Below are 23,991 nucleotides of genomic sequence, written 5' to 3'. Positions count from 1 at the left end.
GATCTGAACTTCGCGGGTAGGACGGTTTGCCATCTACGCGGCCCGGAGTATAATATGGGAAACCGGTTTGGGGTCGCATTCGAAATCAGAAAACGAGTCGTCGTGGCGCGGCGGATGTATGATATGCTGCTCGAACAGGAGAAACAGGAGTGCACACTCCATGAGCGCTAGCGGGGCGCAGCGTGCGGGGAAGCACGCACGATGCTCCACTTTGCTGAGGTGAATGCACGCCCGGGCCCCAACTGAGCGAGTAGGCAGTATATACCAAGGGCCGGTGTTGCCCCGCATCACATCGACGCAGGCCGTGTGCACCCGAGAAGGAAGAGGGACTGTCGCCTGAACTCAATGCAAAGTGCATGTGAACCAGAGGCAAATGGAAGAGAAGGGGACTTGCGCAGTATCAAAGGCTACCAACGCGGCGCTCCGCCGTCCCCATCAATGTCGTGCTCGTGCATGATGACCGAGGCCAACCTTTGTCGCCGGCAGGACGTCGGTGGAGAAGGAGTGGTCGGGCGTGAGAGGCGGAAGCAAATGGGAGAGGACTTGTTGAACAATCTGGTGCCCAGGCGTGCGGCTGCACATGGGCCAGTCGGCGAGGAGGTACCTGGTAGAGCGTAGGACCCCGGAGATTGCGATAGCGGAGGGCGGCCGGCTCGTCAAGATCTCCCTGGGCGGATTTTTGCAAATACAGCATTCGCAGCCAATCGTACGTAGCAATGATTTCTACGCCCAGGGAATGCCAGACAAGACTGGGTGAATGGAACTAGCCTCACTTCAGTCTTTTTTTGCAAAAAGGACGCGGAAGCTCCCACGCGCGTATTCCAGACATTCAATCCTGAAAATTGAAGGAAGAGGACCCAGACATAGGACGTACGATAGTGTCTGAATTCGTAAAGGTGCAACAGCTGACGGCCCCCAAGCAGTCTCGCAATGTATGCGTTGGCTTTCTACTGGGAATGATATGGAAAGCCAGACAGAGGGTTAGTTTTATGGGCCACCCCTGCACCATCTACGGCATAGAGCATTCACGTAACGCACCAATTGGCTGGATATCTCTGCTAAGGAACTCTGCTGGAAATCAAGGTAGGATTTCCTGAAATTCTTACGATAACTGCTATCGGACCCGCGATCATCAACACCTGGGGACCCTAAGTTCGTGCCGACTCTTACAAAAGAAAGTTCTGCGAGAGACAATTGAGCGAGCCCGGTATCGGTCTGCAGAGAAGCCAGTTTCCGTTTAAGTAGTGTGAACCCCAAGACAAAGCAAAACATACCACTTGATGGGGCGTGGAGTGACACCGACTTGAGGTCTAGACTGTTGATTCGGCAGTACAAAACTGGAAAGTACTCACCACATACAGGCGGAAGCATGCTACATACTGTATATTTATGTAACAAGCACTGGCGAAAAGCTGAAATCCGTCTGAGTGGCGATGAGACCTGCCCACCGTTGTCCGGGGTCCCGAGAGCGCTCTGAAGACCTGGAACGTGTGATCAAGTGCGTCATGACAGAGGGTGCAGACGCTGTGCGAGACAGGCGGCCGCGCGCATTGGGATCGGTCTGTCTGTCGAGTCTCGACGGCGGGTGCTGGGTGGATGTTTCAAAGACGATGTGGAGATATCGGTCCCTTCCAGCTTCAGTGGTTACGAATGACCCGAGGGCGGCGGACGATGTGGCCAGGACGCGCTAGGCGGATTTTTGCAAGCGTTAGAGAGTCAAGAGTGATGAGATCAGAAGAATCAGAATGAAGCCATATTTGCATCCGAGAGCTGGTCACCGACTCGACTATGTGGCAGGTTATTTTCCAATCCTGGCAGAGCACCTGTATATCGGCGCGACCCATGTTGCGGAGAGGGTGTCGCGAAGACGAGGAGTCGAGGTAAGTAGGAGTAAGCAGTGGGCGGGAACTCGAAGGTGGCGGACCGAGAACCGCGCGGGCGCCTGTGAATTTACTGAGCTATTTTGCGCCCGATCTCATTTCCTCTCACCGTCGGCTCGCGATCTGCTTGCCTTCGCCCGGCCGGTGCAGCGCTACTTAAGTCTTTCGCCACCACCGCCCCCCCCTTTCCTTCCGTCCCTTCACGAGCCCTCGTCTGCCCGCGCACTCAGGGCTCTCATGACCGACAGTGTCACCATCCAGCTCCTCCCCGTCTCTCTCGCCCTCGTTCATCTTCCCCGCTCTCGCCTCGATTCCCTCACGCAGCACATCCTTCGCCAGATTCTCAGACCGACCCCTACGTTCCTCAATGTCACTTGCAACGAAATCGAGCTCAGCCTCTTCGCAGAGCACCATGCCCTCGAGGATTTCCGGCATATAGCCAGGAAAGATTCACGCAAACTCAGGTTGAGGAGGAACACGGACGACAGCGCACATCCGCACTCGACAGAGCCCCGCGCCAGTAGGCGTCCTAAGCGTTCGAAAGCGAATTGGGAACCTGTCGAGGTGTCCTCGGATAGATGGAGTGTCCTTCAAATTGACTCACATTCGGACGAGATCGGCCGTACGTCGTACCTTAGTACCTATCGCTTTTCCCGTTCCTCCTGACTTGATTCTCCAGAAAACTCTGGTACGCGGGTACTGGAACTGTCCACACCCCTAGCTGCGGCGGGCATATCCATTCTTTACCAGTCCTCGTATACGAGCGACTACATATTTGTGAGTACTCTTACCCCTATCATGTTCCCCAAAAGCTTTCCCTTCCTATCTTCACGTAAGCGTAGCTGTCCTTAATGCGCTTCCAATTCTCCCCTTTTGATGTCCGTCGCTTGCTACCGTGCCGCTTGGCCCAGTCTCCCTATCGTCGGCTCCTCCATTCTGGAATTTTTTCAATTTGTCAACCGAGTCCTCATTAAAGCACGTCATGCTTCCTTGTCGCTTCGCTTACACCCTGCGTTCTATTAGGTAAAATCGGCCAAGCTGTCGCAGGTCATGTCCCTGTTGGGCTCGGCCGGCTTTGATCTCTACTCTTCCGACCCAAACAATCTGACTGCGCAACTCTCCACCTTCGCGTCCCCCCTTCTCTCCCCTGCCGCAGATGATGGCTCTTCGATCCACCTGCTCGATCTCAACTCGCTGTCCACATCTTCTAATCAGCGTGTAGACCCCGAGGGGGGTGCTGTTTTCACTCGATCCCGAAGCAGCACAGATGCGACCAGCAGTTCCTCGGGCAGCCGCGGAGCTTCGATTCCACCCCTCTCAGAGATGTCCAACCCCCTGGACTTTGCACCCGATGTGCACCCAGCATCAGCTGATGCGGCAGGAGATGACCTCAAGACGCCCGCTCCTCCGTCGAAGCCTGCCATGAGCCGTTCGCATTCGCATTCACCATCTGGCTGTAGTGTGAGCGTGTTGGCGCCAGATCTTACATATGTTGGTCTGAGGGACGAGAGTGCAGAAACGTGGGGCCTCAAGATCGTGAAGCTCGTCGCGTTTCCGGACATGATCATCGGGAATAACAGCAAGCCGTCAGAAAGCCGCAACTGTTCGCGCTCATCGTCTGTCTTGCGCTCCCCATCATTACCAGTGAATTCCAGTCTAGATTCTCCGATAGAACATTCTCTCGATCTTGTAACTTCCAGCGATGGCAGTGGGAGTGCAAGCGACAGCGATAATACAACACGCGTTGGGCCAGATTCTCCGAAAAAGGATTCGTTTTACGAAAACGGCGACTCATCCCTGTTTGACTATCAAAACCCTAGGCCATGGGACCTCGATGTTGATGTAGACACCGACTCAAGCAGTGAGGGCAGCTACTTCTCCGCCAGTCCACTCAGAAACTCGGCCGAGTTATTGCAGAACCAGCTAGAGAGCGTATCAGAATCTGAGTCTAGATTGTGCAGACCCTCTCTCGCGCACCATGATACTGAAGAGACGGTTTCTGACAGTCACCACCGTGCGCGCTCTGTGTCCGCCTCGTCCTCGACATCGTCCACTGCCGGAACGTCTTATCCGCCGCTGGTTCCGTTCTTCTCCTTCACCCGCACGTCGGAGGGATCTTCATTAACTGCGCCGGTCTCGCTCCTCGCCGCATTGTTCCCACCAAATGAGCGGGACATGGTTATTTGTAGTGACGAGCTCGATATTCTAGACTCGCGTGAGGGGTCGCCGGATGCAGATTTAGCAGACGAAGAGCGCGAGTTGGAGGAAGTTGATGGTGAGCGAGAAGCACAGGGGACGTTGCGCTGCTTGCAGATCGATCTGCGAAAGTTTGGCCTTGGTAAGTGCCATGTATTCGACTTCTTTGCTGTCTTATGCGATACTGACATTGTTGATCGTATAGATAAACATGGTCTTGTGAATCGGTTTTCGCGGACGTTGGAAGAAAACGGGATCAACCATATGTACAACTCGACGTTCAAGACGGCGAATCTCCTTGTCGATAAAGCGCATGCGACCCGTGCGCAGGCGTTACTGCGGTCGTGTTGAGCGCGCCCTCAATCTTATGCACTGTGCATCTAGTCGTTCACTCCACACTTTGACTTATTCACACTCACCCTTATCACGACGACGAAAAAATAGCTCTGCAACGCTTGACACGCTTCTTATCAGGTTGACATCTGCGACTCATTTTGTGTACCTGACAAACGTCCGCGACGTCCTATGATGCCCCTCATGCCCGTCTCCCGTACTGTACTACGTATCCTTACTCTGTTCCACACTGCCTTCCGTCGGCTTATGGCTCATTCACACGTTTGATCTTTGCGCATTTTTATTATCATCTTCCTTCGCTTGGCGTCAGTTTCGCCGTTCCCCAACATTTTCCCGGTCGGGTTCTTGGTTACGGGTTCTTCGGTTGCTTGGTTAGCCGCACCCATGCACGTTCGCATACGCATCTACACTCATGTTCCTCGCTGCCCTCGTTCTCATCCAGTGCTTCCGCTGTCGTGGTTCGTGATTTACGAATCACGATTTTCATGCCTTTCCATCCTCTCGCAGCACACGATCCCGTACATAGTGGATATCCGGACCTTTAGTGCATCTCGTATACTTGCTTGCACCAGACAGGTTCAACAAAAGTCCCCTGTTGCGTCTTTCTCGCTATTTTCTTTGCATTACTGGTCTTGACAATAATGTAAATCTATGCATGCATATTGTATTCTTAGTCTTACTGATTGCGAAAATATTCGGGTGGAGATCCACTCGCGTGTTCCGGGGGTGGACTGGTATTTGCACCTATTTTTCCTACTATCGCCTTTTGCTTTCCTTGATGCTTGTGCGGAATGCGTATGTCAACGCAATGACTTCAAAATGGAATAAACGCCAAACACAGATTATCGGGAAGCCTTCGGAGTCTAAAACTCGCCGATCATAATGAGTATGTCGCCACTGACAGTACCACGGTCAAAGGCTTCTCATACTGTCCCTCGAATCTATTAAATGTTTGCTTCGTATAAAATAAGACATCTAAGCCTTTGAGTTCTGCATCTCGGCAGCTTTCTTGATAGCTGGCGCTGCCATCTTCTGTATACCGCTCATCCAGAATCCGCTCACCCACTTCATGATTCCATGCGCTATCCACGGAGCATAGCCAATCCTTCCGCATCCAATCTTCGCAACAAGATCCTTGGCGAAGCGCTCCGCGCTGGGCGATGTGAACGACGGCTCGGAGTGTTGGCTGTTTGTCTGCACCTCGCCGACGATGAGGGACGAGAAGTGCAGGTTCGAGGGTGGACCCCAGAGCCGTTCGTCCGCGTCGAGGGCGTGCGCGAGCGCCCAGATAAATGCTTTCGACGACGCATAGACGGGTATGCCCGGAGGACAGATGAACGACGCGTTGGAGCCGACGAACTGCACTTCAACGAGCCCGCGGGCGGAGGAGGCACGAAGCTGGGGAAGGAGCACGCGCGTAAGGCAAAGGGGGAAGAAGGCGTTAAGGTATGCGACACCAGTGAGTGTCATCTCATCAGTCTTGTCCATCCTGCGTGCGATTATGGGCGCGCATCAGCGTACATTCAGATTGCTTTCATTACAGAGAAGGGTAAATACACACCTCTCCAAAGTGAAGTGATTTCCATCGACATTGTGGATTACGATGGTGATGTTCAACTCTTTGAACGGCTCGACGAGCTGCGCGAAGTTGTGTCCGGGCTTTGATGCGTCGGCCACGAAATAGCGCACATCGCGGCGTGTCCCTGGGCGTGCACGTAGCTCCTCCATGAGTGTGCGGACTTCGTCTTCATTCCTCCCGTGCAAAATGAGGTTGAACCCGGTATCATACAATTCGGAAGCGACGGCCTTGCCTATGCCTTCTGGAGCTCCGGTGATGAGTGCGTAGGGAGAGGGCCCGTCACGATGGATGAATCGGCGGATAGAGCTTCGTCGAATGAAGTAGAACCAGACGAAATCTAGTAGGCAGTATAGTTGGTAGAGAATGAAGAGAGTGCCGGTCGCCGTGCACACTTGTGGGATAAGATCGGCCATAGTCGGTTGCTTTGCGTAAACAAATATCGAGTACTCTGCCTCTCCGCTGTTATGAGAAGGACTTCGCACTGTACGGGGGCCACCTTATATGTCAGGCAGAAGGGGAACCCCCTCCGTAAAATATACAAGCCGGATGTAAACATACTCCGGAGCTACAGACATTGACCCTGGTCCTTGGAAGCGATCCTACCCCAGCGATCCTGATGCACGTTAATCAAAATTACCCGTCGTCCATCATGGTCCACTCGTGCCCCCCCCATGCCAAGATCCGACTTGCATACGCTAGCAAAATACACCAGCAAAATATCGAAATAATGAAATATTGTTTCAATCAAGAATTTTCTACTCACCGAGTCTGCAACCGGGAAGAAAGGAAGGAAGAGATAGTCGTCTTGAGTAAGCACAATTCCAAGGAGTATGTAGTGACAAGCGCCCGTTGCGCTCCCGCCGACGTGTCGTCAATTTCCAAACTAAGCATGCAAGCGCTTGCCCGCCCTCACGTGCATCGACGCGACTCGGGTTCGCGAGCGCGCGTGCTTGTCACTGTTGTCGGTGCTGTCCTCCATGGACGATTCATCCGCACCTTCTCAGCCCTCGTCGTCCTCATCGTCTCCCACAAATCATCATTCGGATGCAAAGGGTGCGTTACAAAAAGACACTCAGTCTCATGCTCTAGCCAGCTCCGGCGACGCTTCGGTCTCGCCAACCCAGGCTGCTCATTCTTCCCCTTCGCTACATCCCGAAGGCCAGCACCTATTACCTGTAGATACGCCGTCAAATGCATTGACTGACTCTTCCGACCGATCCACCCTCCTCGCTCAAGCCCGTGCCTTCCTTACCTCGCCGCAAGTTCGCTCCTCTGATTATACAGCAAAACGAGCCTTCCTCGTCGATAAAGGACTACGCAATGATGAGATTGATGTCCTACTGCGCGAAATGGTGTGTTCTCGCGTGCTCCCTTTCCCCCGTATCTCATAGAGGTGGGGTAACGGCTAGCTAGAGCTAACGGTTTAACTCCGCCCCGTAGCCGCTCCAGACACCAGCCATCCCGCCGCGAACATACCCCGCGCCGCTTCCTTCTGCCCTTCCCGGTCTTTTGCTTGGCGTGGCACGCGTAGCGAGCTGGGTCGCAGGATGCAGTGTTGCCCTGCTCCTTGTTTATTTTGTACGTTGTAGATCCTCTTTCCTCCTTGGTCCATATCTGTCTCACGCATTCATGCATGTATGTCTGCCCCCGTGTCAACTTACCTTTTCCAATCGTAGAGATTCATCTACCCACGCATCGCACAAACTTTTCATGCGCGTCTCTCCCTGCGTCGACACCAGACTGGGCTCCTCCATCGGCTTACTGCGTCCCTCGAACAGCTCAAGGAAACGCGTGCAGAGACAGCAGCGGTGCTCCCTCGCCCGGAGCTGTTCCGTGATGCGCGATATGGCCAATGTCAGACTTTGGACGATGTTCTCAGTGCCAGTACCGATGTGAGCGAGAATAAAGAGACAAGTAAAGACGAGGCAAGCGGGAGGAACGTGCCTCCTGAGACGCTCCTACGTTGTGCCATTGCAGATGTAGTGAAAACAGAACAGAAGCCAACATCAGAGGCCATTTTTGTACACCTAGAAGGCAAAATGCCATGGCTTAGGGAGGAGGATGGGTTGTCATTCCAGGTGTGTCTAGTTCTATAACATCCATATAGCTATTCTAAACTATTTTTGTGGTCTGTCTATCAGGAGCTCCTTTGGAAAACGCTCTCTACGAGCTCATTGTTCCGTCAAGAGGAAATAGACGGAATATCCACCTGGTCATACGTCGAACCTGTACTCCCTCCATTCCCACCACTGTTAATATCGCTGCACAAGCTGAAGCACGCCTTCCCCGAGCATCCCGCACAGGTCCCTATGGGTGGCCGTTTCCAACACACGCTGCAGGCGATGTCGGATTTGACAGGATACATGTCCGCGCAGGCATTTTCGTCAGTGCGAAGCGCGTTCCAGGGAGATTCGCAGGCGGAGGAGATCAAGCGGGAGATCAGGTCGTTGAAATCACTGGTGCTGAATAGGCGAGTCTGATGGATTGGATAAGAATGGAATGCTGACATTCATGTCTGACGCAGACGATCCTTTTTCGCAAACATACCAAAACCGCCGTCGAGACCTAGTTCTGTGATGATTGAGGATGTTGCTCCGTCTATAGCGCAGTGAGATATGAGTACGTCTCGGCGAGTCAAATTGACTTCATTTCTCGAATTTTCGGGAGTTTGCTTTGGTTATTCATCATAATGTCTTCAGTGTAAGCTAGCTTATAGTGATCTGATGATCCAATTGTGACATGCTAATTGATCTGTTCTCGCCGATAGACGACATGAATGTAGATCATCTTTGCTTGAGTTTATCTCGCAGCTGTTTATGATCCCAAACAACGGATGTATGATAATCTATGACTGTACGTCATCCTGCTAATACAAGAAGCAGTCCATAGACCTATCTCGTGAATGTTTAGTATCTTGACTAGCCCTCATCTTGATTCGCACTAACGGTCAGCATAGGGGTCACGTATATCAAAGTTACCCAGAGACAATTTATGTCGCCGTGTCATAAGCTTGCTGCTCGTGCATGACGATGATGGTTCGAACAAGGCCACGAACGTAGAGCGCTATAATATTTATCGGTGTCGGTCCAATGTCCCGCAGGCTTCCTCGGTCAAGTAGGCAGTGACTCCCCAATCTTGAAATTTTGAGCGTTGCTCGGTGCGGAAGCTTAGGCTACAGCTGATTCAATCTGAAGAGTTACTTGGTCTGAATCAGTTCTACTTGGTGCCTCGGAGGTCCTTTGCCGCCTTGAGTTCATATGATATCCTGACGCTCCGACCTGAGGCTTTGCTTCAAGTGAGTTCAAGCTTGCTGAGTCCCTCCGACCACGACATGATGACGACATTGAGAGACTCTAAAGGGGCTCTGGATGTCTTCGAGTGCTCCAGCCTCCAGCGTCGCGCAGGTCACTGATCCTCAGAAATCAAAAGGGCCCATTCAGTCATACAATCAAGGAGTCTAGCAGGCAACTAGGGTGATCGGGTCTTATACTGAGTTAACCCGTGTCTTTGTGGACAGAGGCTTCGCAGCGCCCCCGCATCAACGATCACCAACCCTTTCTGCCGTAGCCGATGCAGTCGCAGTGCATTTCTTGACATAGAGATATGACGACTGTCCTCCTTGCAGTCAAGAGGTGGCCATATAAGGACTGCCTATGGAAGACTAATATGGGAGAAGGTTATCTCGTGTTTCATGTGAGCGAAGGGTGGGATAGTGGTAGATAAGTTACATCAATAAGTGAGTACTGAAGCTGTGAGCCTGTAACATATTGATCACTGACATGTTTACGGGTGCCTTAGCGGAACGCACAAATCACCGGCCCGTCCTTCACTGACGATAATTTTAAATAAAGATCGAGTAGGTCTTGGAATGCAGCCGAAATCCTGCTGTGGCAGATTACTGCACTTTGCCTCATCGGCTCCTGCAGTGATTGACGTTCTTTTGCATTCCGGCTCCCTTCTCAAGCTGTAAATCTTTTTCTTACCTTAGCGAGGAGGCGTCTCCCGCTCGGCCGTTGGGATGGTTGCTGAAGAAGAGAGACCACTGCTTCAAGAGACTGAACATGATGCTGAAACGGGTAGCTTCGGCGAGCGCGATGACCAGCGACCAGAAGGATGGTCCGAGACTGACAGAGAGCGCGATCCGGAGGTAAAGGTACCAGTTCATGTGGTGGTGCGTACTCCGTCCTCAGTGTTGTACCGAGAATGTAGTCATTAATAGATGGGATCAGATGCTGGCCGTGCAGCTGGCCGCTATGTTGGTAGCCATAGACGATGCGATTGCCACCGCAACACATGCGCACGTTAGCGGTTACTTTCATCACTTGGAGAACACGAGTTGGATCGCAGCAGGATACATGCTCACCCTGACGGGCTTCCAGTCAGTCATCATGCTTGCAGCTTGAGTGACGTGCGTTTTCATATGGCTCATCATTTTGCTACGCGTGACAGGCCATTGTGCGGAAAGGTCAGTTATCTAACTTTTTGGTCGTTGTGGATCGTGGATATCAAAGAATCGATCTTCTAGCTATGTGATATATTCGGCCGTAAGGCGTGTATGGTGTTCGCATTGCTGGTGTTCGGACTTGGCTGCCTTTTGTGTGCTTTGGCTAACAGCATGGTTATGTTCGTTGCCGCACGGTCCATTGTGGGAATCGGTTCGGGGGGAATTGCGATGCAAGTGCTTTTGGTATGCAGCTGTTAAACGGACTTTGCTGATGCAGCATCCAGAGCTGTAGTCATTATCACAACTGATGTGGTTCCTCTGCGTCAACGAGGAACGTGGCACGGCGTTACCAGTACCGTCTACGCAATTGGCCAAGCGGTTGGATCGCCACTTGGTGGGCTGTTCGCGCAAACTTTGGGATGGAGATGGTAAGTAGTGCGCAACCTGTAACTGGCGGTCATTGGGATTCATCATATTTTGTGAAGGGCCTACATCGTCCTCTTTTTTCCAACTATTATTACAGCGATGATATTCGCCACTGTCTTCAAGGATGCAAAAAGTAGACCTTCAGACTTCAGAACCAAACTAAGTCACGTCGATGTTGGCGGAGCCGTTGTTCTCGTATTTGCCGTATTCACCCTGCTCTTGGGACTGGACAGGGGGGGCAATGTCGCGTGGATGGACCGCTTGACGATTAGCTGCCTCGCCGCCTTTCTAGTTCTGATCGTCGCATTCGGGGTCATCGAATGGCGTCTGGCTAGAGAACCTTTCGCGCCCAAGGATATTGTATTGGACGGCGGACTGCTACCCATCTTCGCCATTGAGTTCTTCTCCAATGGTGCTATGCTCGTCGTTCCATTCTACGCAGTCCTTTATCTACAGATCGTGCGCAACTTCAGCCCTACGCAAGTGGGGCTCACGCTCGTTATGGCGGTGGCAGGTGGAGCAGTAAGCAGTGTCATTGCGGGATTAATCATACAAGCTACGGGGAAGTACCGTGTGCTATCTCTATGCTCCTTTTTGCTGGCCGCGTGCGGAATTGCAATCGCTGCGTCCGCTTCCGTGCCCTGGCTATTTTCCTTTGTTGGGTTTAGTGCAGGTGTGTATCGTCTGATATATCTGCAGGTGCCTCGATGGTTGTCTGACTCCTATTCTAGGCCTGGCGATCCTGAATGCGGGGGGCTGTAGGGATCTACCTGAAATTCACGTCCATTTGGAAACTCATGATTGAGGTTTTTGTGTAGTTGCGGGGATCACGACATCTGTGGTTGCCCTCGTCGCCAACGCAGGCCCAGAAAAACAGGCTGTCGCAACTGCTGGCAAGTTTGTCTCGGGTATACATGGCTCTTCAGCTGACCGGTAGAACTGCAGTTATGGCCCTGGCCCGTACCTTAGGACCCTCCATCATTTTATCAATAGCGACGACACTTTTTCAGACGATCCTGCGCATGCGGTTGCGGGAACAACTAAGTGGCGACAACGTTGACACGGTGAGTCATCAAACATACTACCTTCCCCATTCCGCCCCATAACCGACTCGCTTGGTTTCATCGCAGATCATTGCCCGTGCGAGGAAGTCGCTCGATTACATCAAGGAGCTCGACCCCGCGACACGCGCGATAGTGATGAGGTCGTACAACGATGGGTCGCAAGTCGTGATGTGGTTCTCTGTAGTGATTATCCTCGCTGCTGTGGCAGCAACGCCATTTTTGAGAGAAAAGTCTCTATCGCGATAGGATTCGCCGTCACATGAGATCTGGCTTCATTAGGGGTACATCGACACAGAATTATTTAAGAGTCAACAGTATGGAACTTTTTCTGGACACTAACAGGTTCGCTAGAAAGGACTGAGACCGTGAACAAACGAATGGCAGCTTGCGGCGGGCCGGACGAACCCGGCACTGTCACCAGCGCCTCCGCGCAACTTCATTCACTTGTTTGCTATGCGCACGGGCTATATCCAGGTTAATCTGGTATTCAGCCCTCGGTGACGAGCTTGACACTTGCGAGCCCCAAGTTCTGGATCCCTGGCAAGTTTGACATTCTGGCTCTCTCGTGCAGGTCCGGTCATGCTCTTCTCGTGCACTATCGGGATAAATCTACCTACATAGAACGAGAGCAGACATGAAGCGGCGTTGCTCTCGCAAAGCTCGCCTGTTCCGAGTCGGATCACTTTATCGTGTTCTTGGTAGGCTGCGGGACAACGTGCATGTGAGGGCACCTCCACCTACATTCCCCGTGACGTCCGTCTGCTCTGGTTTGGGAAGGTGTCTTGCTGTATCTGGTATGTTTTTCTGCCGTTCTGGCGACTAGACACGTGAAATGTGTTGAAAGTGCGCTTCTTAAGTCCCGGAGGATGTGGAACGCGGGTTTGTCCTCTCTCTCACTCTCCTCTCCTCCCTCTCCATACGCGCGACTCCCCCCCGAAGAGAAGACGCGGAGGGAAACCCGTGTCGGTTCTGCAGCTAAGTACATCGCGTTGCTCTAGCGTCGTATATATGAAGGACGCCCATCTCGATTTCATTTTGCGCGCGAGAGTTGCCGGGCCTACCGCAACGAGGGATGTGCGGTCTACTGCTCGCATGATTCTTCCCCCACAACGGGGCTCCCTCACGCTGACCGCCAGCCTACTGCTGACGTCACTCTGCCTCTCTTCTGCCCCCGTCCATATTCCCAATAGCACCTTCCGAAGTGTCTCCGTCACCATGCATTGGCTATCTGCTCTCTGCGCACCACTCCTTCGCGCTCTCCTCTTTCTACTCACTGAACCTTTCTAGATCCCGCCGCTGCGATGTCTCTACCAGACCTCCGCCGCCCCCGCGCCCTTGACCGTTATCATCCCCTCACCCCCTCCTCCACCGTTCCTGCTACGCCGTTCGCATCTTCCGTCGGCTCTCGTCTGCACAGCTTCACTACATTCGTCAGCAGCCAGTCCTACTCTGTCGTGAGTTTCCTTGTCTCACCGTCTCTTAACTGTCCTCACGATAAGCATCCTAGGTCGACTCGCCCTACGCTAGCGCTGGTCGCCCTCTCTCCCTCACTTCTCTCGGTAAAGACGTACGTCCTGAATTCTACGTGTTCTACCCTCTCACTCACACTGCCACTTAGTTCCCTCTCTCTGCAGACCCCGACCAATGGAACGCCTACGTCACTCCCGACATGAAGGAGGCCGACGACCATCTCCATCTCCCCGACCCCTCCGATAAGCCTGGCCATATTGACCGCGACGGTCCTGTCCTCTCCTGGCGAGGATTCACCAACGTTGGCTCCTTGCTACTTCTCATTGGTGCCCTTCTGACGCTCTTGTAAGTTTTTTGCCCTTTACCTTCTTGGCTTGGCATGAGCTATTTCTGTCTGCATCTGAATTCCACTGGATGTGTCGTCAAGCAGTTCATGGCCAGTCTCCAGTCAACGTGATAACTGGTTGTTGTGAATCATTTTCGAAGTGATTTGAGGCCTACAGTCTTTCACTATTTCCCTTTTATTCCCATCTGTGCGCATTGGCGAATAGTTTTCTGACGTCACCGCACGAATAAGCCATGCTACAGGATTTGTAGTATGCTCCACGATGGTGCGGCTGACGCCATGTTCATTTGTCTTTTTTTTCTCTCCTTGTGCGAGGTTGTCCCAGACTTGGACGGCTCCGAGAACTTGAAGTTTGGCATGGGTGCATTAGAACAGGCGCCCGTAGCAAAGAGTATCCTCGCACATTTGCCGATCTGTTGTAGAATTCCGACGCGTGTACGGACATATTGGAACTACATGCAGCGACGGCGTACGTGCTCCACCCTCCCAGGCTGTTCCATATAGGCTGGTAGACTTGGCGCATGGAAATCTGCGAGTGGACACTCATGCATGGCGTAGTCGTGGCAATGTGGCTGAAGCCTGTTCTCGTTCTTCAATGACCAAGAGGACCGTGGCTGATACTATGTTTAAAGCGCGGGCTACCCAATTATTACGTATACGCGCTCGAGCGCATATACATCTCTAGGCGCGTATGGGCCAGGCGGGATCAACGGGTCGGGGCAGGTGCCGCAGATCCCGGGCAGTGTTGGGCTGATCGACGCGGATACGCCGCGGTCAGCGTACACGAAGCCATCGTGGAACGGGCGCGAAGAGATGACGCTCGTGTTCTCAGACGAGTTCAATACTCCTGGGCGGACATTCTGGCCAGGAGACGACCCGTATTGGGAGGCGGCAAACCTGCATTATTGGGAGACGAACAATCTAGAATGGTACGACCCCACAGCGATCTCGACACAGAATGGTAGCTTGGTTATCACCCTAAGCCAGAAGGAGACGCACAATCTCCAATACCAGGGTGGCATGCTTAGCACGTGGAACAAATTTTGCTTCACGGGTGGATATGTAGAGGCGAACGTGTCGCTGCCGGGGGTTAATAATATCGTGGGTCTGTGGCCTGCGATATGGACAATGGGCAACCTCGGGCGTGCGGGGTACGGAGCGAGTTTGCAAGGCTTAGTAAATCTACCTGTGTCTCCCCTTTTTCCTAGTCCACTAATACCCTGATCCCGTTAGTGGCCATACTCGTACGATTCGTGCGACGTCGGTACAGTGGCTAATCAGACCGTCGACGGACAGCCTGCTGCTGCAACGGAGGGCGGTGACCCGAGCGCGGACGGGGTGCTTTCTTATTTACCGGGACAACGGTTATCGCGTTGTACGTGTCCAGGGCAAAGCCATCCAGGGCCGAAGCACAGCGATGGGACATTTGTGGGTCGCGCTGCGCCGGAGATCGATATGTTTGAGGCACAAATCACGGGGACGCCACCGATGGGACAGGTGTCGCAGTCTGCACAATGGGCGGTGAGTGCTAATTTACTGGTGTAATGTTGGCTGGGACTAGCGTTTGACTTCGGTGGTGTGTGTGTGAATGATGGTAGCCGTTCAACGCGGGATACTTGTGGGATAACTCAAGTGCGAACGAGGTGATTGCGAATCCATCTATCTCGACGCAGAACACGTATAGTGGTGGCGTGCTGCAGCAAGCAACGAGCGTTGTGACTGAGACAAACCAGAACTGCTATGAGTATGAGACCGGATGCTACTCGGTATATGGATTCGAGTATGTGCCAGGGTTTGACAACGCAGTGAGTCTTACGACCACTCTTTCGTGAAGGATGTATGATACTGATCAGTGCTAGTATATTACGTGGGTCGCGAACAACAAGGCATCGTGGACGCTAAATGCTGCGGGCATGGGCGCGGACCCCAAGGTGCAAATCTCAGCGCGACCGGTGTCACAGGAGCCCATGGTGTGTCCCACACTTTTTTTTTTCAACCGCATCTTGACGTTGCGGCTCATGATGTATGGCGCTCCACAGTACCTCATCATGAACTTGGGAATGTCATACAACTTTGGCGAAGTGGACCTTACACAGATTCCATTCCCGGTTCATCTGCGTGTCGACTATATCCGAGTGTACCAACCGAGCGACGCGATCAACATCGGATGTGACCCGAAAGACTTCCCGACAGAAGCATACATCAATCAGTGAGCGGTTTGATCGTGCTCATCGTTCAATGGCGCCATGTGCACAATGGAAAGCTAATAACAGGACAACTGCTTATAGGTACATGGACGCGTATACGAACCCGAACTTGACGACATGGACGGGGGACTATGACCAGCCGTGGCCAAAAAATTCGTTCCTCAAGCAATGCTAGGGAGTTTGCTACGACGTCTGTATTGCCATGGACAGGTACTGATCTCCGCTACCACTTACACCCGTTCCGTTTGATTACGCTTCCTGGGTTCAGCCGATTGTTCTTGTGTGCCGATTTCAACTGCGCATGCACCATCGTGGCTCTTCTACTACAATACATCAACACTATAGAATCTCGAACCCCTTTGGAAGATTTCGGACCTTGTGATATTCATCTACAGTTTATTGATGCCAACCATAAATCAGATCTGGTTGCGTGCATATACCTATCTACACGAAACTCTGATCTCCCTTCATGGCACGTAGAACCTATACGAAGACAGATTATGTTTAACGACACCGCGAACCTACCTTTAACATCGGTCATATTTCACCCACTATGTATCCATGGACACAGATTTTGTATTCAAAGGACTTGTCGCACTTTTCTCTCAATTATCTTGTATCACTTGTACCCGATTTTATTGAACATTCATCTCGCTTACTACACTTATACTACTTGCATGCAAGTGTGATAGTATACGCCCGTTGTCATTCAAATGGAGTCATGAATATAATCTGAAAGTGCGAGCCGGCTCCGTTTCTATTCAATTAATTCGTGTCCTTGTTCCATCAAACGAGTCTTTTTTAAATGATCCGCCCTAGGCTCATCCGTCTAGCTCTGTTACCAGTGTCCACCCAACGCAATCGTACACGATACGCATTACCGTGACATAGCTTTTTCCTTGATAAATAGCGCCGATAACAGAGGGCCCATAGCCATCGCAGCCGTAAACCACATCCCAATTTGCAAGCCATCCCCATATGAACGCACTACTGCCGTACGTGATGCTGGGTCGAGTTCCTTGATGTAATCGAGTGACTCCCTCACATGTTTGATGATCTACGACGACACCATGGAGGGGTGAGAAGGGACTGCTCAGTATTCGCCTTGTAATACGGGCAATGAAATGCTTGCACGCACCTCGTCAACACCATCACCGGAAAGTCGTGCGTATAACTTTATGCGCAATGTTTGCTGGAATAGTGCCGTCGCAACTGAGAGAATGACGACAGATCCGAGTGAGCGGAAGAGGCCGAATACCGCGATTGCGACAGCTTGGTTTTCGGGCCCCGCGGTGGAGACAAGAGCGACGATAGCCGCTGTACTTCCTCCCCCTGAAAACATGACAAGTTGTGTGAGATGTACGCCAACGACGATGAGTAGACTGGACGCTCACATCCTCCCACATTCATTACCACCATAGCTGCAACGCACAGGTAAAAACCAATAAAAACAGTACTGAGTAAAGCTATTGTGGTTCTAGAGAAATGCGACACGCACCAGTGCTGAGAGCTATCAGGGAGAACGTCCACAAACCCGAAACGCATACCACCGACACCATCCCAAAAACGTAGAAGACAAAAAGGATCGCTGCGAGCGCATAGTATCGCCCAGAGGCACGTATGATGAACCCCGAGACGACGCTGCCAGACGCTCCACCAACCACAGCGGGAATGAGGATAGAGCCAACACTCGCGGGGTCTAAACCCTGCACCGCCTGGAGGTACATCGCAACGAGGAACAAAATTGCGACCGTCGCGCCTGTGAAAAATGCGACGCCATTTGCAGCGAGGAGCGTCCGCTCCGTGAGAATCGCCAACGGAACGAAAGGTTCCTTGGCAAGGCGCCATTCGGTGTAGCAGAAAGCGCATGTGAAGACGGCAAAGATCACTAAATACGCAATGGTGAGGCTGTCGGACCAGGCGATATTTCCGCCGCGGTCAAGCCCCAATAGTAGCGCGAAGACTGCGACAATGAGCGTGGCGGCACCACCAAAGTCGATGCGCTTGAGTTTGGCAGAAAAGTCGGACGAGGAGGTCTTGGAGGTCTTGAAACCGAGGGAGAACACAACCATCGCAAGGAAGGACAGGGGTACTTGGAGAAGGAACCCCCTTTGAAATATAAGATGTGCACGCGCGTCTTTTGCTTAAAAATGAATGTTACTTATACATTGGTTTGTTGCCACTCACCATCTCCATCCCACAGTTTCCGTGAGGATCCCGCCCAGCGGTGCACCGAGAGCTTGGCCAGACGCCCAGACGACATTGCCGAAACCTTGCCATGACCCTCTGTCGCGCAGCGGTACCACATCACTCATAATGACATTTGTGACTCTGTGTCGTGGGTCAGCCACCGCGAGAGTAGAAATATGGATATTGCACATACATAGAGATACCACCGCCACCAATGCCGGCAATCGCGCGCCCGAAAATGAGCATCGTCATGTCCCTTGCTATGCCACATAAAAAGCACCCCAGTGCAAAGACGAATATCGAGAATAACAGACAGGGCTTTCTCCCAAAGATATCGCTCAGCTACAAAACATGACACTGGATTACTCGTCGTGTAATGTTCGGGTTGCGGGCACAATACCTTCCCATACAGTGGTCTACACGATCAAAATGACGGTGGTAAGTCTATGCCGGTCGCAAGGGTAGGGGAACAAGCACTGACTGAAAACTCGTAACGGTGAGCATGTACCCTGTCGTGATCCAGCTTGTACTCTCCAAACGCTCAAATTGGCTTCCAATGTGCGCATACGTCGACGTGACGATCGTTACGTCCATCGCCACCAGGAATATGCTCAGCATCATAGGCATGATCTAAGCGTATTTTGTCTCCAGGAGGGACTAAACAGTATAAATGACGTACAACCATAAGGATAGGCGGAGACTTGGGCTCCTGGGCAGGTGTTTCTTGAGAGCCCTCTTGGCCATTCTGCACGTCATCGGCATTATACTGTTGGGCTGCGGTTTCGCCGAGTAGAGGTGTCTCCTCGTCGGCTGCCATCTTGGTCACTGAGCACGATACAGAGTTGCCGGTTCTCAAGCTAGCACAAACTGGCAACACAGCCGTCGAGCCAGGACTTGATTCATGTAAGCTCTTCGGGATCGCTCTTAAGTATTCCGCTCGTGAAGCGAAGAGCTTGTATTGTTTCAGACTATCTAGACTCCAGCGCTGTAATGTTGGAAATTCGTTGATGCGTATGAAACCCGTTGAAGCGATGCAAGCATTAATGCCACCCTGCGGGAGTCTGAGACACACGGCCACCCATCTATGTCAGGATAAGTAGCATGTGCACTGCCGACTGCGGTTAACAGGAGATTCGAACTTTGATTGTGCTTATGGTTGGAAGACAGGCAAACAAGATCGGTCAGCCTGAATGAGCAATGCCGGATGACTTCCCGTAAGTACCCCCCTTCCAGACGGTCTCGACGCGTTTTCATGTGTCTCACTACAGAGAACCGACGGACTAGGAGATGAAACACGCGATGCGTACCTGTTGTGTGGTCCGTCAGCGATCTTCAAAGTATGGCATTCAAATCAAATCCAAATTGTTCATCCTGCTTCAAGTTGCTCTTAAAAACATACCTCGTCTATTGAGTGCATCAAGCCAACCGCTCATCGCTCAGTTGTCTTCTAACGTGAATGGTCATCCTGGTTGGAAAGAGAGTCCTGCACGTGTATGGATGCGATCTAATCTAGTCTATGTTTTAACATCGCATCACAGGCCATGCATCTCCCACCAAGTCGCACGGCTCCGGGTACTGTAGTCAGGATAGTCGAGGTTTCCCATCAAACAGACCCCAAGCTGCCCATTATGGTGCTGGGATATTCTGGCCCCGCCTTATACGCACGCAGTCATCCGGGATCTCTTGGGCTGATTCGGTGCGAGGCTACGCGCCGCCACCTGCTCACTATCCGCAGATGCAAGCTAGTTCTCTGCCGGCAACGGTCCCTACAAACGTTCTAGCCCATTCGGTAGTCCTCCCACACCGGCAGCTGCCTGTCCGCGATGGCATTCCGGGCTTTCAAGCGGTACCTCAAGCTTTGCAACCGCGCGACATTCCTCAGGCCTTGCGCACCTGCTGCCAGGTATGCTAACTTTTCACAGCGACCCAGTGAGCTGTTAATTCCCGCACCATAACTAGTTGTGATATCACATACGTAGCGGGAAAATGCATGTGCTTTCGGCGAGCGACAGCAAGCAAACAGGGCTGATGCTTAACCCCAGAAAGCCAGCATGAATGTACACTGCTAGTCCAAAGCATCGAGATAGTATCGGGAAGACTCGACAAGCACAGCAGAATCGTTCGCTGACATTTAGGAAGAATTGTCCTTCAGACGATAGCCATGCCAGTCCCACCTCTTTTTCGTGTGTGGTGCTTTATTCAACAAGAGCGAGACGATCCATACCGCAAGAGCATATTTCCAGTGGAAATATCATAACAATACTTTAAGATATACGCAAAGAATTCGAATTTATGATGCTCCGAATATATTTCAGGTGGAAACACTCTGTCACTTATGTATGCTTGCAGTACCGCCGCAGCATTTCAAGCGGACTAAATTAAGCGATCCACTTACTGTATACTGCAAATTAGGTAATCTCGGAAGCCTCAAGCGTCGCCGAAAACGATAACTAGGCCGACTTACTGCGTGGCCAGTAATACACCAGACGACACTCATTGAAAACATGGTAGATAGAAAACCCCAGTATAATCGCAAAAATCGCAATATACGACGTCATGAAACGAGTGGGATTGCGTCGTAAATGACTGTAGATTACATTTTTTCTCCCGGCCAGATCGGCAACACGGTCTCTTAAAGGTCGGCGATTGCTGCACATGCTCTCTTGTCCTTTCTTCCCAGCGACCCACCACAACATGAAGGCTCGCGACATCGAGAAGGATGTCTTACTGGCAGATGATGGTCGCCCCGACGACTACCTGCCTCAGCCCCAGGCCGCACCGCGTTCGTGGTCGCGCGGGCTGCTCAAATTTGCAAAGTGGTACTTCGTCGTCGTATCGCTTTATGTGGTAGCCAAACGTCTCGTAAGCTGCGAGGTCGATCGTGACGGTGTTGGATGGGTGTTTGACGCGTTCACTACCCGTGGAGGATATCGTACAGAGGAGAGGTTGACGGCTAAGGAGATAGAGAAATTATATCTGTGGGTGTCTTATTCTCAGCTTGCGTGGTTAAGCTTGACCATCTTGTAGTTCTATTCCTACTGCGGAAAGCGCTCTCGCTGCTTCAAGGGCATACGCGACACACCCGCATCTCGCAGGTTCCACCGAAGACTTCGAGGATGCCCGAGTAATCCTTCAACTTTTCCAGGAACATTTCGGCATCGCCCCACCCGACCCGGAGCCCATCTTCCCTGCCGGCACCGCTGCGTCGCGGAATGCGACGCTCAGCATAAACAAGCTTCAATCACCCGCAGCGTGGATTGATGTCTACTATCCCGTCATGAACACTCCGCTCGACCGCAGTCTCGATATCCTCGAGGCTGACGGCGCGTCAGTTTGGTCTGCGGACCTCATCGAGGACGGCGATCCCGCGGACCCGGAAGCAGGCAAATACAAGGACACGATTCCAACGTTCCACGGGCTCAGCCGTGATGGCGAGGCGGAGGGCGAGCTGATCTACGTAAACTACGGTTTGAAGGAGGATTATGATGCAGTTGTCGCGGCTGGCGGAAATTTTACCGGCAAGATTGTACTCGCACGCTATGGAGGAAATTTCCGCGGTCTAAAAGTTCGTAGCTGTCACATGAGCGCGCTTCAGCTCGTCTATGTGCGTCGAATCCTCACCTTCAGCTCCGCAGATTCAACTTGCTCAGGAGCATGGAGCGGTTGCTGCTCTCATTTACTCGGACTTACGCGATGATGGCAGCGTGACCGTCGAAAACGGTTACGCGGCGTACCCTGCCGGCCCCGCGCGCAACCCAACGTCCGTCCAGCGTGGCAGCGTACAATTCATCTCTGCGTACCCTGGTGACCCGACGACACCTGGATACCCCGCATACGAGGACGCGGTGCGTACGGCAGGCGAGAATATCCCGAAGATTCCGAGCTTACCGATCTCATGGCTAAATGCCGAACGACTTTTGGCTGAGATCGACAGCACGGAACATGCGCGCGAGCTGACTGGTAAGAGCAGCGAGAGGAAGATCAAGTTGGTCAACCATGGTGGGTTCCTCTATCTTCTTGAAAACGATTCAGCTCATTAACGAGGGGAAATAGTCCATAATAAGGTCACTCCCATCTGGAACACTATGGCGGCTATCCCAGGACACATCAAGAACGAGACTGTCATCCTCGGATGCCATCGTGATGGTACGCCGTCAGTAAACCATACGCATATAGTCATACTAAGACGCGTTCTTCCAGCTTGGGTCATGGGCGCCGCCGACCCTACGTCCGGGACCGTATCTTTGCATGAGCTTGTCCGCGGACTCGGCGCCCTCCTTAAGAGAGGGTGGAAGCCGCTTAGGAATATCGTCATAGCTAGTTGGGATGCTGAAGAGGTGCGCTAAAATCTTCAAATGTAGTTAGGAGCGAGCCAAACACCGTATTCTGCCCAGTACGGACTGATCGGTAGCACGGAAATGGCGGAAGACTTCCCCGAGTGGATCACACAAAACGTCGTTGCCTACCTGAACATCGGTCAGTATACTAGATTTAAAGTCGATCCGCGTCTGACATACTTCTCTAGACGTCTCCGTAAGCGGTTCACAGTGGGGCGCCTCTGGATCCCCATCGCTTGCGCACCTCATTCGCCAGACGGCTCTCGATGTCCCCCATCCAACCGCTCCCGGAAAGTCCCTTTGGGACGCGACGAAGGATGTTGGCCCATTCGCAGGTCCCAGTGACACGGATTTCCTCAGGACATACAATGCGGAACAGCAGACAAGGGCTTTAGTGACAGGCATCCCACCGTTGGGATCTGGCAGTGATTACACACCGTTCTTACAGCACCTTGGGGTGGGTTATCTCATTGATGCGCGGACGGGCAGATCAAAGTTAATGGAATGGACCTGAAATTTTGCAGATCGCTAGCATGGATCAAGGATTCGGAAATACGCCCTCGGACGCGGTATACCACTACCACTCAGTCTACGATTCAGAGCGCTGGCAGGAACTCTATGGTGATCCCGGTTTCCACCGCCATGTACGTTAAATTCTGTTCGAAAACACTGCTGGATTGCTTACCGTGCCCTTCAGGTTGCTGCGGCTAGGCACATGGGGTTGACCGCTCTCCGGATCATCGACGCTATCATCATACCGTTGAATACTACACAATATGCTCTCGAGCTGGATACTTACCTTGATGAGTGAGTTTGAATGAATGAATTTGAAGGGACACGGGTTGACCCCTTTACATCCTTCACTCAGAGTTGAGAATGTAGCATCCTCGCTCTCGCTCGCTGTATCCCCCGACTTCTCCGGCCTCCGCAGTTCCATCACAAACCTGCAAGCTGCAAGCATAGCTCTCGACGGCGAGAAAGTTGAGGCTGAGGAAAAATTGAAGGAGCTCCTTCAAAAGCTCCCAATGCCCCCCAAATCGCCGAACCACCGCCATCTCCCGAAGTGGCTCAGGAAAGTTGTTCACGCGATCCATCACCACTTGAAGCTCGCGCGGCCAATCGATAAGCTTCACCGGGCAGCGGTGCGTGTACAGACCGCGAACGCAAAGCTGAGAGCGTTCGAACGAGGGTTCATCTCGGGTAAGGGACTGACAGAGCGTGAGTGGTACAAGCATCTTGGGGTTGCTCCTGGGAAGTACCTCGGTATGTCTCTTTTTACATTTTATATGATTGTACTGACTCTGTATTCTTGCAGGATACGGGGCGACCACGCTTCCTTCAGTCACGGAAGCATTGACACTCGAAAACAACAGCACTCTGGCAGAGATTGAGGCTAAGCGTGTCTCGATTCTGCTTGATAAGCTTGCAAAGGATATCGCAGTGTAATTCGCCATGTATATCGGCGTACCACATATGTGTGTATACACGAACAGAAAAA

At 52.3% G+C, this 23,991-nt stretch overlaps 7 protein-coding genes across 7 annotated transcripts; 5 read left to right on the top strand and 2 right to left on the bottom strand.

Moving 5' to 3' along the window:
- Positions 1-2,117: 2,117 nt before the first annotated feature.
- FIBRA_02717 (uncharacterized protein) lies at positions 2,118-4,427 on the top strand (the record flags this gene model as incomplete). The annotated part of the gene is made up of 4 exons (XM_012324571.1): positions 2,118-2,502; positions 2,560-2,657; positions 2,904-4,218; positions 4,282-4,427. 4 exons carry the CDS (start codon positions 2,118-2,120, stop codon positions 4,425-4,427), a joined length of 1,944 nt encoding a protein of 647 aa, XP_012179961.1.
- A 978-nt stretch (positions 4,428-5,405) lies between these two features.
- On the bottom strand, positions 5,406-6,422 carry FIBRA_02716 (uncharacterized protein; the record flags this gene model as incomplete). The annotated part of the gene is made up of 2 exons (XM_012324570.1): positions 5,406-5,919; positions 5,992-6,422. The coding sequence occupies 2 exons, from the start codon at positions 6,420-6,422 to the stop codon at positions 5,406-5,408; spliced, it is 945 nt and encodes a 314-aa protein (XP_012179960.1).
- Positions 6,423-6,986: 564 nt separating this feature from the next.
- On the top strand, positions 6,987-8,489 carry FIBRA_02715 (uncharacterized protein; the record flags this gene model as incomplete). Its single annotated transcript, XM_012324569.1, has 4 exons — positions 6,987-7,361; positions 7,450-7,587; positions 7,686-8,087; positions 8,151-8,489. The coding sequence occupies 4 exons, from the start codon at positions 6,987-6,989 to the stop codon at positions 8,487-8,489; spliced, it is 1,254 nt and encodes a 417-aa protein (XP_012179959.1).
- A 1,538-nt stretch (positions 8,490-10,027) lies between these two features.
- Positions 10,028-12,189, top strand: FIBRA_02714 (uncharacterized protein; the record flags this gene model as incomplete). Its single annotated transcript, XM_012324568.1, has 10 exons — positions 10,028-10,180; positions 10,239-10,387; positions 10,459-10,474; positions 10,535-10,696; positions 10,746-10,881; positions 10,977-11,552; positions 11,611-11,637; positions 11,698-11,776; positions 11,817-11,943; positions 12,010-12,189. 10 exons carry the CDS (start codon positions 10,028-10,030, stop codon positions 12,187-12,189), a joined length of 1,605 nt encoding a protein of 534 aa, XP_012179958.1.
- Positions 12,190-13,244: 1,055 nt separating this feature from the next.
- Positions 13,245-15,972, top strand: FIBRA_02713 (uncharacterized protein; the record flags this gene model as incomplete). The annotated part of the gene is made up of 8 exons (XM_012324567.1): positions 13,245-13,397; positions 13,451-13,510; positions 13,562-13,758; positions 14,392-14,935; positions 14,993-15,280; positions 15,358-15,564; positions 15,619-15,729; positions 15,799-15,972. 8 exons carry the CDS (start codon positions 13,245-13,247, stop codon positions 15,970-15,972), a joined length of 1,734 nt encoding a protein of 577 aa, XP_012179957.1.
- Positions 15,973-16,843: 871 nt separating this feature from the next.
- FIBRA_02712 (uncharacterized protein) lies at positions 16,844-18,973 on the bottom strand (the record flags this gene model as incomplete). The annotated part of the gene is made up of 9 exons (XM_012324566.1): positions 16,844-17,023; positions 17,105-17,298; positions 17,361-17,387; positions 17,465-18,075; positions 18,154-18,297; positions 18,350-18,498; positions 18,557-18,572; positions 18,638-18,786; positions 18,836-18,973. The coding sequence occupies 9 exons, from the start codon at positions 18,971-18,973 to the stop codon at positions 16,844-16,846; spliced, it is 1,608 nt and encodes a 535-aa protein (XP_012179956.1).
- A 1,877-nt stretch (positions 18,974-20,850) lies between these two features.
- On the top strand, positions 20,851-23,939 carry FIBRA_02711 (uncharacterized protein; the record flags this gene model as incomplete). Its single annotated transcript, XM_012324565.1, has 11 exons — positions 20,851-21,134; positions 21,184-21,721; positions 21,792-22,155; positions 22,210-22,302; positions 22,357-22,493; positions 22,551-22,632; positions 22,682-22,950; positions 23,018-23,137; positions 23,191-23,300; positions 23,362-23,756; positions 23,809-23,939. The coding sequence occupies 11 exons, from the start codon at positions 20,851-20,853 to the stop codon at positions 23,937-23,939; spliced, it is 2,523 nt and encodes an 840-aa protein (XP_012179955.1).
- Between the last annotated feature and the right edge of the window lie 52 nt (positions 23,940-23,991).

Source organism: Fibroporia radiculosa (genome assembly GCF_000313525.1).
Source record: "Fibroporia radiculosa TFFH 294 genomic supercontigs, scaffold1402, whole genome shotgun sequence".
Classification (NCBI taxonomy): Eukaryota; Fungi; Basidiomycota; class Agaricomycetes; order Polyporales; family Fibroporiaceae; genus Fibroporia; species Fibroporia radiculosa.
This window is presented reverse-complemented; position numbering and strand designations above follow the sequence as displayed.